The sequence below is a fragment of the Coturnix japonica genome, chromosome 15, assembly GCF_001577835.2.
Source record: "Coturnix japonica isolate 7356 chromosome 15, Coturnix japonica 2.1, whole genome shotgun sequence".
NCBI classification, from domain to species: Eukaryota; Metazoa; Chordata; class Aves; order Galliformes; family Phasianidae; genus Coturnix; species Coturnix japonica.
Genome location: NC_029530.1, coordinates 9,645,975 through 9,657,459, shown reverse-complemented (window position 1 = coordinate 9,657,459; position 11,485 = coordinate 9,645,975). Strand labels below are relative to the sequence as shown.

Genomic DNA, 11,485 nt, shown 5'->3' with positions numbered 1-11,485 from the left:
GGGAGGAGCGCATGCGCAGAGGGTGGTTCCGCTCGTGCGGGCGGGGCGTTGCCATGGCAGCGGGTGCGGCGCCGCGGCCTAGTCCCAGGCGGCCGCCTCCAGCATCACCTGCAGCCGGTGGGACCGTCCCGGCGTCCCAGCGCCCTCAGCGCACACAGCGCTGCTGTTCGCCTCCCGCAGCTCCCTGCAGGCCGCTGCCTAGACACCCCTCACCCCAAATCATACAGCCTTGGGGACGCAGCGCCTGTCCCCTCCATCCTGCTGGCAGCCCTTTGGTGTCACCCACCATCCGTTCCCAGCGCTGGTCCATCCATCTGTCCGTCTGTCTGTCCACCCATGGCTCACCTCCTGGGCCACCCCGGCTGCATGGCGAGCCTGCAGGCCGACCTGAGGGACCTGCAAGGAGCCATCGCCGACGTCACCTCCCGCACCGGCCCTGCACGATTCCCATCCTGGAAGTTCCCCAACAAAGTGTCCTGTGAGCTGGACCTGCTGGCGCTGCTGGAGCGGTACAGTCACGCCGAGGGGGATCCTGAGTTCAGCCAGCATGCGCATGTGGTGCTGCTGGAGCTGGTGATAGACAGGTGAGCGGGCACAGCACCCTGCAAAGAGCAGCAGGGGCACAGCAGCTCCTTCCCCACGGAGAGAAGATGTGTGATGCTGCCAAGTGCTTTGGGCAGCGGGTTGGAACTGGGTGGTCTTTGAGGTCAAAGAATCACAAAATCATTGATAGGCCATCTGGTCCAACTCCCCCACAGCGAACAGAGACACCCACAGCTACATCAGGGTGCTCAGAGCCCTGTCCAGCCTGGTCTCGAGTGTCTCAGTCCCTTTTTCTGACCCTCCTCTGGCTATGCTCCAACAGCTCTGTGTCTCTCCTGCACTGAGCACTCCCCATCTGGATGCAACACTCCAGGTGAGGTCTCACAAAGCAGAGGGGCAGATCCCCTCCATCACCCTGCTGGCTGCACTGCTTTGGATGCAGCCCAGGATACAGTTGGCTTTTCAGGCTGTGAGGGCACAGTGCTGGCTCATGTCCAGCTGCCATCCACCAGTACCCCCAGGTCCTTTTTGTCGGGGCTGTGCTCAGTTCTTTTGTCCACCAGCTTTTACTGACTGTGGGGGTCCCTTCCAACTCAAGCTTTTCTATGATTCTATGAAAACATCTCAATTTTAAAGATGAGTCGTGCCCTCAGATCTGTCTTTGGATACCTGGTCCTAACAATGACGGTTCAATAACAGCAGTGAGTGCCCCAAATCTTTACAGAGAGTCTAACTGCAGTCCCTTGGAGCTATATCCTGGTGCTGCAGGGGGATGTAATCCTTCCCAGTCTTGTTCCAGGCCTGAGGAAGGTTACACGCACACTGTTATCCAGCCTCCTTTGCTGCTGTGCTGGTTTTTCAGGCTCACTGCTCTGTTAAACGCCAAGGGCCCTCTTCCCGTTACAAATATTATATTGCTCTAAGCTGTGTTTCATTTCCACAAAGGCTGCTGCTGCTGCTTCAGAGCTTCACAGGCTATGCAGAAAACCTGCTCAGTGAGCGAACTGTGCCCCCAGCGGAGGCAGTGGGACCATGCATGTCGGCAGGGCTGACGGTGAGGAGGTACTGGCACAGCATGCTGCGACTGGGGGCCTGCTACCAGCAGCTTCAGACTGAGGTGGGCCATACAAGGGTGTGTGGGTACTTGGAGCCAAGCACAGGGCTCATGGCAAGGCCTCAATGCCTACACAGTTTGAAAGATATGCCAGCCATGCCCATGGCATGGAGCTGATGTCACAGTCTTTCTCCAGGATGCCATAGTACATGTGGCTGCTCCAGATGCATTCCCTGACTGTGACCTCCAGGCCTCCACCAGGATTTTGGGACTGGGGAGCCTGGCTGTTCTTATTGCTTGGAAAAATATTCCCTTCTTGCCAACTTGCCACCTCTGTAGCTCTGCTGACCCACACTGTATGGGGCTGAGCTGGCCTACATCAGTGAAATGATTTGTGGTAAAAATACTATGCCTCTCCCCTATGTTTTATTTTCAGAATGATGCCTCTCATGGCATAGTGTCAGAATAATTCATTTCACATAACCAGCAGACGATACAGTGAGGTGTGACAAGGAAAATAACAAAAACAAGAGCCAGGGAGGAGGTTCTGCTGCAGAAACTGTGAAACCACAGCTCTGCTAGACAGGCAGTGACCAAAAAGCTACCTGAGAGCTTGAGAAATTCAGTTCCCTGGTGTCAGGCAGAACCAATGGTAACCCATGCTGTGTGTAAACATAATTTTGCTTACAGGCCACCTGCTTTCACTGTAACACAATAAACAGTGAACCCTGAGCGCTTGGTAGCTCTGTCCTCCAGCAAGCTCTGAAAGTACACGCTCTGACCTTGTAGCTTCTTGGCTGCACTGATGTCCTGTCCCCATCCTTCATACCTCTGCATTCAGCTCTCCTGAATTGTTTGCTGATGATGAAGTTCAGCCTGGGCTCTTTGTGTCCTGTGCTCTTTTCATCAGAAGAAGACTTGCAGGAAGGATATTGCTGCACTACAATCCACCCCTGAGGCTGAGAGAACTGCAAAGGAATCTTCTTCAGAGCCAAGCACACCCTCAGGTGCTGCCCAGCCCAGCTCCCTGTGGCAGGTTGTCAGCAACACCGCAGGCAGCTCCCAGCCCAGCTCTGCCTGCAGCCCTGTTGAGCGCAGTCGCAGCATCTCCACGCAGACAGCAGAGCCTCCAGCACCCTGTGACAGCTGTGCTAGCGCCCAGGCTGGCCTTCAAGAGGTCAGCAAAGCCATCATCAGCATCTGCCAGAGCCAGAACATCCCCTCGGCTCTGAGCAGTGCCCTGGAGGGCACTGAGGGGAGAAGGACCCTCTCTGCAACTGATGTGAGCTATTGGATCTCAGAGCAAAGCAAAGACCTCTCACACATCAGCACACACCTCCACACGCTGCTGGAGCAGGTCAACCCTCTGAAGTCTGAGCTGGCAGAGTCAAAGAAGGAGAAGGATGAGCTGCAGAAACAGGTGGAGGACTTTGCTCGGCTGCTTCAGGTGGAGAAGGAGACCCAAGCACAGCAGAGGAAAGAGGCTGAGCAGAGCCTGGAAGCAAAGAACAAAGAGCGTTTGGAGGCTGTAGCCAGGCTAGAGCAGGACAAGGATGACCTACGGAGAGGTACAGTGCTGTCCCCTGCACCCCCTTCCAGGTTTGGAGTATTTGCAGAAGGAGGCAGCCTGTAGTCAAATCTTGGTTCCACCACCACCATGAGCAGGGCTTTGGCCACAAGTTTTGGTAGGTCCTGCATCAGTGGTGAGCAAACACTCCCTGTAGGGTCATTATGTAGTTTTCTGATGTCTTACATGGCTGAGACAAGAGGACAAGCCATGCAATGGGTTTACTTGGCCATACCTGCCTTTTACCCGTGTATTGACAGCAGCTCCTGGAGTAGATGAAGGCCGCTGCACTGGCATCACTGCCTTTCCTGATGCCCTCATTATCTCCCAGATTCTTCTGCTGCTTCTCTATTCCCATCATCTCATTTTCCACCACTGCAGGCTCTGCATGCTCTCTGTGTCCCATCTCTGCAGCATCTCACATGCTGACAGCTGTTCCCTGCTATGAGGCTTACTCCCAGCAGTGGGAGCTGCTTGTCCTCATCCTCTCGCTCCTCTGCTGAATCACAGCATGGGACAATTACTGGCTGAAAAATGCTTTGGCACAGTCAGTTGCTGCCTCTTTGTTTTAGTTTCTTTGAGGAACTGTTTAATGTTTAGTAATATTTTGCTTTGATTTAGGAGCTGCTCTACTGGAAGAGCAAATCTCTGCCCTAAAGGAAGCAGTGGGCACAAAGCAGGCTGCTGTGCAGGAACTGGGTAAGGACCTGGGGGGCTCATCCAGTTGGCACATCTCTCCCTGAGTTTGCCTCTGATCTTGCATATGTTTTTCACCCATGTAACTCCTGGCTTTCCCAGAATCTGTTGGGGATAGACCTAGTGGGAATGGAAGGATGACATAACCTCCTCATCGTGTGCCCCGGTGTCGCAAGTGGTAGGAATGCCGCGTTGCAACACCGGAGGCCCTGGGTTGGAATCCCCCCTGTGGCGCAAGTGGTAGAAGTGCCGCTCTGCTACACAGGAGGCTCAAATTCCAGGGGGTTGGACTCGATGATCTCTAAGGTCCCTTCCAACCCGCACGAGACTATGAGACTATGATTGCAGTGCCCAAACATCATCCAGCACCAGGGTGGGTTGGTACTGGTGCTGGCTGAGATTTGGGGTTCCCTGGGACACCAATGCCTGCTGCCAGCACTTGCAGAGGCTGTAGGGCCGCTAAAGACACCTCCTGGCCTGGGAGCTTCCCCCTCTCCTGCCAAGCCTGTGCCACAGTTGCTGTGCCTCCCCAGAGGCAACCAAGCAAACTTTGCTGGAGGACTTGAAGACTGCGATGGTGGCCAGGAGCCGGGTGCTGGAGCTGGAGGAGGAGGTACAGCTGCTCATCAGCCAGCGGGACAGCCTGGAACAGGAGCTGAGCGCAGTCACCACCCAGCTGGAGAAGGAGAAGGCCAAAGTGGAGAGCACACTGAGGCATGAGAAGGTATGAACAGAGCTCTTTGGAGCTGTCCAGTTTTGACCACAGCCCCTCACTACCATGGGTGCTGCTTCTCCATGGCCCTGGCATCAGGACAGCAGCAGCCTCTGGAAAGCTCGCCTCTCTGCACAGTCCCTGCAGGCCAAGCAGAGCACCCTGCTGCAGCAGCTGGACAGCCTGGACCAGCAGCGTGAGGAGCTGCAAGCTAGCTTGGGGGAGGCTGAGGAGGAGAGAGCCAGGATGGCAGAGCAGCTGCAGGAGAGCCAGAAGCAGAAGGAGCAGAGCATGCACCAGCTACGGGTGCAGCAGGTACCCAGACTTTGTCAGGGGAAACAACCAGGACAGAACACAGCTGTGCCACTGGGCTCCCAGGTGCCACCTCTGCCCCATCCCACACCTGTGGGCAGTTCTCCCAGGACAGTGGCTCTGTCAGCTAGTTTGACATTGCCATGTGGCTACTTCCACGTAGTGACCCTTCTCTCTCAGACTCATTTCATGGCTGCTTGAAGCAGTCTGTGCTTCAGACACAGAGACCATTACAGCCAAGACTATGCTGTCCCTCTGTTTGGGGATATCCTTATCCCATAAGGACAGGAACCTTTCCCTGGGTAGTCCAATGGGCCTTCCCTAGACTGTACAGTAATGAAGTTTGGGAAGGTGCTTCCAAAACTCACCCATCTGCTCTGGCCCCACAGGAGCTGCTGGACACGTTGCAGCAGGAGAAGCTGAGACTGGAGCAGTCCATCTCTGAGCTACGGGAGAATGTTTCTGGGCTGGAGGAGCAGGCAAAGGAGCTGAAGGAGCGAGAGAAACTCCTGGTGTTCTTCCCTGAGCTGCACATCCCCGTTGAGACGCAGTTTGAGAGTAAGGGACGGGGCAACAGGCAGCAGTGCATGCTTTTGCTGCAGCAGGCCTGGGGTCTCCTGGAGCTCACATGAAATCCTGTCAGCCCTGGGCACATTGGTGTCACTTGTGTAACAGTCTGTCCTCCTGACGTGAGTCAGTTGCAGCCAGGAAGGGCTCAGTCCCTGTGAGGCACTAAGCCGCTACCATCTTAACCTGATTCTTTATGTGGGTGCTGTGTGTCCCACATCTGGCACAAAAGCAGGGCAAGGGCTTGGACACGGCTGCATTTGTCCTTGCTGTTTCAAATGACAGATTGGGGTCCCAGGTGCCACTTCCTGTTGTTCTCCAGTTCAGGAAGGTTCATTTCCAGCAGTTACCGCCTTGCTTGAGAGGGAGGACAGAAGATCAAGTGGTCCCAGAGTGCAGGGACAGGCTCTGCTGCCAGCACCTCTGTGCAGGTTTGGGTAGTGTGTTGAGCTCAGGCTTGACACAAAGCACCATGTTTCATCTGCAGGCACTGGAAACGTCACTGAGGACATGGAGAAGCAGCTGCAGGCCAACCACATCAGGATTGGTGTGCTGGAGCAGGAGAACATGCGGCTCAGGGCTGCGCTGGCCAAAGTGAAGGCAGCTGCTCAGCAGGGCGTGCTGCAGGTGAGCTGAGGGGCTGGCAGGACGGGGTACACAAACAGGGTCCTGCAAACCCTGTCCCACAACCCCTGGGGATCAGTTCCGTGGCCGTACCCTTACAGGAGGTAAAAGAGAAAAGGTTCCCAGGAGTGGAAGGCTGTGGTGCTCCTTGTGCAGCATTACCTGGGGCTCCCAATCTGCTCCTCATGGGGCTGAGCAGGACAAAGCCCAGCTCCATGGTTCTGTGGTGTCCCACCAGAGGTCGGTCTGGTTGAACCAGCAGCAGTAGGCTGCTTTGCTGAGGTGCCTGGGGCTGGTTCCCAGCTTCCTTACAACAGCCCCATAGCTTTTGTGCTTCCGTTTCATCACTACCTGCTCAGCAGTGAAATCCACCCACAGCAGAAGCCAAGATAAGCAATCATGGAGCCAAACACAGGAGTTTCACCTCCTCTCTTTTCCCCAGCACATCCCACAGACCCAGCAGTGGACTCAGCTCAGCAGTCAGCGTGAAGGGGAGGCTGCAGGGTGAGTGGGAGCAGAGAGGACAGCACTGGGGGGCTTCCACCTCTTACTCCCCTTCAACCTCTTCCACTTCTCCCCTCCACAGTCCTCCGAGCAGCCAAGGCAGCGGAGATGGCAAAGGATTGTACAGAGCCACCAGCAAGGCCCGGCAGCGACCTGTGGGCAGCCAGCAACATAAGCTGCTCCCAACAGAACCTGCACGTGAGGCCAGAGCCTGCATCACGCTGCCAGCGGAGGGACTGGTGCTGGCTCCCCACAAGCCCAGAGGGAGCAGCAGTGCACCCAGAGCACATCACTTCTCGCACCGCAAATAGATGCTCTGGAGACTGAGACAGAGGTGAAGCATTAATGAGCAGCATGCAGCTACTCCCTTTTCCCTGCAGGACCTCGTTACCTGTTGCAAACATGAAGGTATGTTCCCTTGGGAAACTCGGTCTGCCTTCCTGTTGTTCCACACCCGAGGAATGGTGTTGCTGAGTGGGTGTAACACTTGTGGGCAGTGGTTCTGCAGCAGCTGGGAGGCTGAAAGAAAGCTGAGGCTGCCAGCCAGCAGCTGTTGCTACACCTTGTTTGCTACAGGATGGTGGCTGCAATAAACCTGTCTGCTCAGCTTCCCCTGCTGGCCCTCTGTTGAGCAATGTTGTGAAGCACAAGGCAGTGGAGTGCATGAGTTGGGCTGGCGTGGACCCTTCCTGTCTCCCACAGCACAGCAGCCCCAGAAGCCACTGTATAGCAATGGTGACTGGAGTGGGCCAGGTACAAACACTGCTGGCAGTGAGGGGACCAGCATTCAGGCAAGGAGGCCTGGGGGGAAATTTTCAGCACGCAGAGATGGCTCTGAATAATGAGCAGAGCAGGGCTGGCGGCATTCCTGGGTACTGGAGTTCACTGCCCACAGCTCAGCTGCTGCAGCAATCCTTGGCTCAGCTCTGATCCTGACCAACTCAGAAGCACCCACACAATGCCTAAGCACAGCCTGGCTCAGCTCAAGCCAGGGAACTGTTCCCAGGAGGCAGCTACGCTGCTTTGAAGAGAACTCACAGGCTTAACTTGCCAGCATGAGCTGCAGCCTAGAGAGTGCTCTTGCAGCAAGGAAAAGTGGTCAGCAAGGCCAAGAACTATGAAACACAAGACACAGCAGCCTCTCTGAGCTCTGTATTTAATAGTGTCTGCCACAAGTAGTGCTGCAGCTCCAGCTGCCACATGGAACAAGAGCCCTTGCAGGCTCACAGCGAGTCCACAAGCACTCTGTGTTCAACTAACTCGTACTGTCCTTTCTAATAAGTTAGTATAAATAAGGTGGTTCGTCCTCCCCCCCACACCCCCACCCACCCTCAGCTGTGGCAGAGTCCCAGGTGCAGGCAGGCTCCCAGCCACAGGCAAATAGAAAAGACTTAGAAAAAATGATGAGCAGGGAGAGGGAACAGCCAAGCCTGCGCTCTTCCCTTCAGTGCCTGCAGACTCTGCCAACAGCCTTAGTGGCCCCTCCCCAGTTAAACCCATGAGTGCTTTCCCTGGCACCCAGCCCCCAGCCCCAGCCATTTGGCTAATGCCCAGCCATGCCCCTGGCCCCTCTACTCACGCCAAGCAGAGAGAACCCCCCAAAGTCTTCACTCTCCTAAGGGCCAGGCACTGCCTGGTGCTGCAAAGGGCAGAGCCGTGCTGAGCCTGCTCCAGCTCCAAGCACAGCTCACCCCACACTGCCCTGTCCTTCCCCAGCTCTTCCCAGAGCAGCCATGGGTCCGTCTGTCCCCGGAGTGCGTCCATTGAGCCAACTAACTCTCTCCACAGCAGTTCCCTGCAATGGAGAAGGATGGGGGGGTGTCACACAGGGATCACAAGAGCAGAGCAGCCTGTGGCTGGCACCACTTCCTCCCCAGCCCTTGCCCTTCCATGAACACGCTCCCCAGAGATTGAACTGGGATGCGGGATGTGTAGGGACCCGCCAGGATCTCCCAGAGCTGCTCTCACCTAGGATGTTATGCTTGCAGAGTGGGCAGGTCTGCTGCAGGAGGAGCCAAGGGTCCACACAGTCCCGGTGAAACTCATGGGAACACGGCAGCACACGCAGCCACTGCAGGGAGGGAAGCAGGTGGGACATGTGAGCCACGAGGAGCACAGCAATCTGCCCCCTGCCCACAGAGGGGGGCAGTCCCCAGCCACACCTCCCCCTCACAGGGACACCCCTGCCCTGATAAAGCATGAGAAGGCTCAGCCCCATGGATCAGAGCAAAGGGGTGGTGTTAGCATGCGTGGCCCCAAGCCGTCACTGGGACCAGTCCCACCAGTCTGACCTGGCTCTTGCTGAACTGGTCCAGGCACACAGCACAGCTATCGATCTCACAGGCCCGGCTCCGCAGCGCCCTGCCAGGATTGTACCTCCGTGTCTTCAGGGCCAACAGCCGCCGCCGAATGTGCTGCTTCAGGTCCAGCTGGAGACACAGAGCGGGAGGTGAGGCGAAATGATTGGAGCACAGAATCACGTTGGTTGGAAAAGACCCATTAGAACATCAAGTCCATCAACTAACACCACAGTTCCAACACTCAGCTACGTCCTTAAGCACTGTGTCCACACCTCTCTTAAATACCTACCACATACCTTCAATATCTCCAGGAGATAGTGACTGCCGCCTCCCTGGGCAGCCCTTCCCACACCTTGTATGTGAATTAATTTGTCCTCTCATCCAAACTAAACCTCCCCTGGTGCAAGCTGAGGTCGTTGCCTCACATCTCATCACACTTCACGTGAGAAAGAAAACCCTCCTTGCCACAACCTCCTTGCAGGAAGCTGCAGAGAGCAATGAGGTCTCCCCTCATCCTCCTCCAAACCAAACAGCCCCAGTCCCCTTGGCTGCCCCCTCCCCATGTCCCACCTCAGCATCCCGCTCCGACAGGCCTTGCCGTGACTGCCGCTGTGCCTGCACGATCACCCCCATGCAGAGGAGCAGAGCGATGAGCAGGATGGTGTTCCACAGCTGCTGCAGGTACTTCTGCAAGGACAACACCGCCAGGCGCTCAGGGGGCAAATGGGAGACCCCAGCTTCACCCCCAGCCTCATCCCCAGCCGTGGTGATGCTGAGGAGTGGCCACAGGGCTGCCTGCAGGCAATGCTGACACACCTGGACCTGCGAGCTGTTCTCCCCGGTGCAGATGACACCCTGCCACTCGCCATACAGGCCCCCTCGGGACAGGCCGCAGGTGGACCACAGGGTGAGAGTCACCCCCTGCAAGGCAGGACACACCGTCACCACAACAGCACGCTGCAGCACAAGGGGCAGCACTGAGAGACACCAGCAGCTCCAGCAGCCCTTGCACACCTGCCTCCTGCTCCATATAGATATCCCCACAGCTGGGCACGGCCGTGCCCCTGTCCTCATACCCAAACAAAGGAGGTGGAGGACTTACATACCAGGTTCTCCAGCAGCACTGCCTGGTATGTGATCTTCGCTGTAGCCCGCAGTCCTCTATGAGCAAGAGGCACAATTAGCATCAGCCACATGGAGGATGCAGCATCCCCAGCGCCCAGCAGCCCTCATCCTGCCAGGCACTGCCACACTGAGGGAGGCCACTCCTGAGATGTGTGCAAGGACAGAGGGCCACACAGAGGAAATGACAGTGACATTTTCCACCCAGTTCTCAGCAACTACACAGAGGTCACATCCCTGCTCCGTGCCCATTTCCCAATAGGTGAAGCCACCACACATGCCCCCTGCTCCCATGCCAAGCTGAGCTTGCCAGACACCTCGTGAGCCCCCTCTGCTTCCCCACACCGCACAGCAGTGCTGGCTGTGCTCTGCTGCCCACTGCAACAACCAGAGTGCTGCAAGAGGACGCTCACTCACCGCAGCAGTGCTCCCAGCAGCCTGGTGACATTGTCCGAGGATTGGATTACGATGACGGGCTTAGCAAGGAGCTGGGAGACATCCAGCTGCACCAGACAGAAAAGCAACAGCTCTGAGTGGGGCAGGAGAGCGGCCAGAGTGCCACAGCGGGACTGCAGGGCTCTCCTACCTCTCGGATGGCGTTCTGGTTCAGTGCCAGGATGAGCAGGGCTGAGGCCCCCAGTACCAGGGCTCGCTTCATCTGCAGGGACAGGAGGCTCAGCACAACGGGCCAGCGCTGCCCACATCACTGCTGAGTGCCCCACAAGGTGCCTGTGGGCTGTCTGCTGCTCCATGTGCTCACCTTGCTGACCACGGCAGCAGTGAAGGACTCCTCCTTGGCGCTGCGGGGGCTGTCTGCAGGCTCCTCACCCACAGGCACCACCCCGATCCAGCTGTCAGCAGCACCCAGCTCCGGATCCGCATCGCCCACCTGGAAACACGGGCACAACATGGACACGTCAGGGACTCCAGGCACTCCAAGGCAGGGAGCAGGGACAGGGCTGGCAGCTGGGGAGGTGTGAGGGGGGCACACAGTGCTCCAGGGTTTCCATCGCTCCCCCACTGCCCCCAGCAGTGCTCCCATACACCCCATTTCCCATCACCCTCCCACTAACCCCAGAGCTCACACAGAGGCCCCCAGGTCCCATCACCCCCAGGTCCCATTACCCCCCAGCTCCCCATGTCAATCCCCATGTCAATCCCCATGCCGATCCCCATGTCGATCCCCTCACCAGCACCAGCCGCCCCCCGATCTCCTCTTCCCTCGTTGCCCCTCGGCCCGGCCCGTTCCCGTCCCCGTCCGCCCCCAGCAGGGCCCCGCGCAGCGTGTAGGATCCGCCGTGCCCCGCCGCCGTCCCGTCTCCATCCCCGGCCGCGTCCCCCGGTCCCGACAGCGCCACTTCCACGCGGGCCGAGGCTGCCGGTCCCGGCCCGGCCCGGCTCAGAGCCAGCAGCGGAGCCAGCAGAGCGGCACGCAGCGCCGCCATGGCTGCCCCGAGCCGCCGCACAGCGCCCCCAGGCGGCGG

At 57.6% G+C, this 11,485-nt stretch overlaps 3 protein-coding genes across 3 annotated transcripts; 2 read left to right on the top strand and 1 right to left on the bottom strand.

Annotated features, from left to right (window-relative positions):
• The first annotated feature begins 10 nt into the window (after positions 1-10).
• Positions 11-588, top strand: LOC116654104 (coiled-coil domain-containing protein 157-like). The gene has a single exon (XM_032447824.1). The coding sequence runs from the start codon at positions 337-339 to the stop codon at positions 586-588; it is 252 nt and encodes an 83-aa protein (XP_032303715.1). The 5' UTR covers positions 11-336.
• Positions 589-1,224: 636 nt separating this feature from the next.
• CCDC157 (coiled-coil domain containing 157) lies at positions 1,225-7,191 on the top strand. Its single transcript, XM_032447929.1, is given in 10 exon segments — positions 1,225-1,230; positions 1,489-1,605; positions 2,508-3,165; positions 3,786-3,863; positions 4,394-4,584; positions 4,711-4,887; positions 5,274-5,442; positions 5,939-6,078; positions 6,518-6,579; positions 6,662-7,191. Coding segments are annotated over 10 exon segments (1,827 nt in total). The 3' UTR covers positions 6,891-7,191.
• Positions 7,192-7,716: 525 nt separating this feature from the next.
• RNF215 (ring finger protein 215) lies at positions 7,717-11,485 on the bottom strand. The gene is made up of 10 exons (XM_015878462.2): positions 11,192-11,485; positions 10,762-10,890; positions 10,588-10,659; positions 10,419-10,504; positions 9,986-10,040; positions 9,696-9,800; positions 9,450-9,566; positions 8,871-9,008; positions 8,548-8,650; positions 7,717-8,374 (listed from the first exon to the last, which is right to left on the bottom strand). Exons 1-10 carry the CDS (start codon positions 11,444-11,446, stop codon positions 8,352-8,354), a joined length of 1,083 nt encoding a protein of 360 aa, XP_015733948.1. The 5' UTR covers positions 11,447-11,485; the 3' UTR covers positions 7,717-8,351.

Excerpts from the sequence above, each read along its gene's own strand:
- LOC116654104 (XM_032447824.1), top strand. The coding sequence starts at position 337 with ATGGCTCACCTCCTGGGCCACCCCGGCTGCATGGCGAGCCTGCAGGCC.
- RNF215 (XM_015878462.2), bottom strand. The coding sequence starts at position 11,446 with ATGGCGGCGCTGCGTGCCGCTCTGCTGGCTCCGCTGCTGGCTCTGAGC. Across the intron at positions 10,041-10,418 it reads CTGCTGGGAGCACTGCTGCG|AGGACTGCGGGCTACAGCGA; the intron begins GTGAGTGAGCGT and ends TCTTGCTCATAG. Across the intron at positions 8,375-8,547 it reads CTGCAAGCATAACATCCTAG|GGAACTGCTGTGGAGAGAGT; the intron begins GTGAGAGCAGCT and ends TCTCCATTGCAG.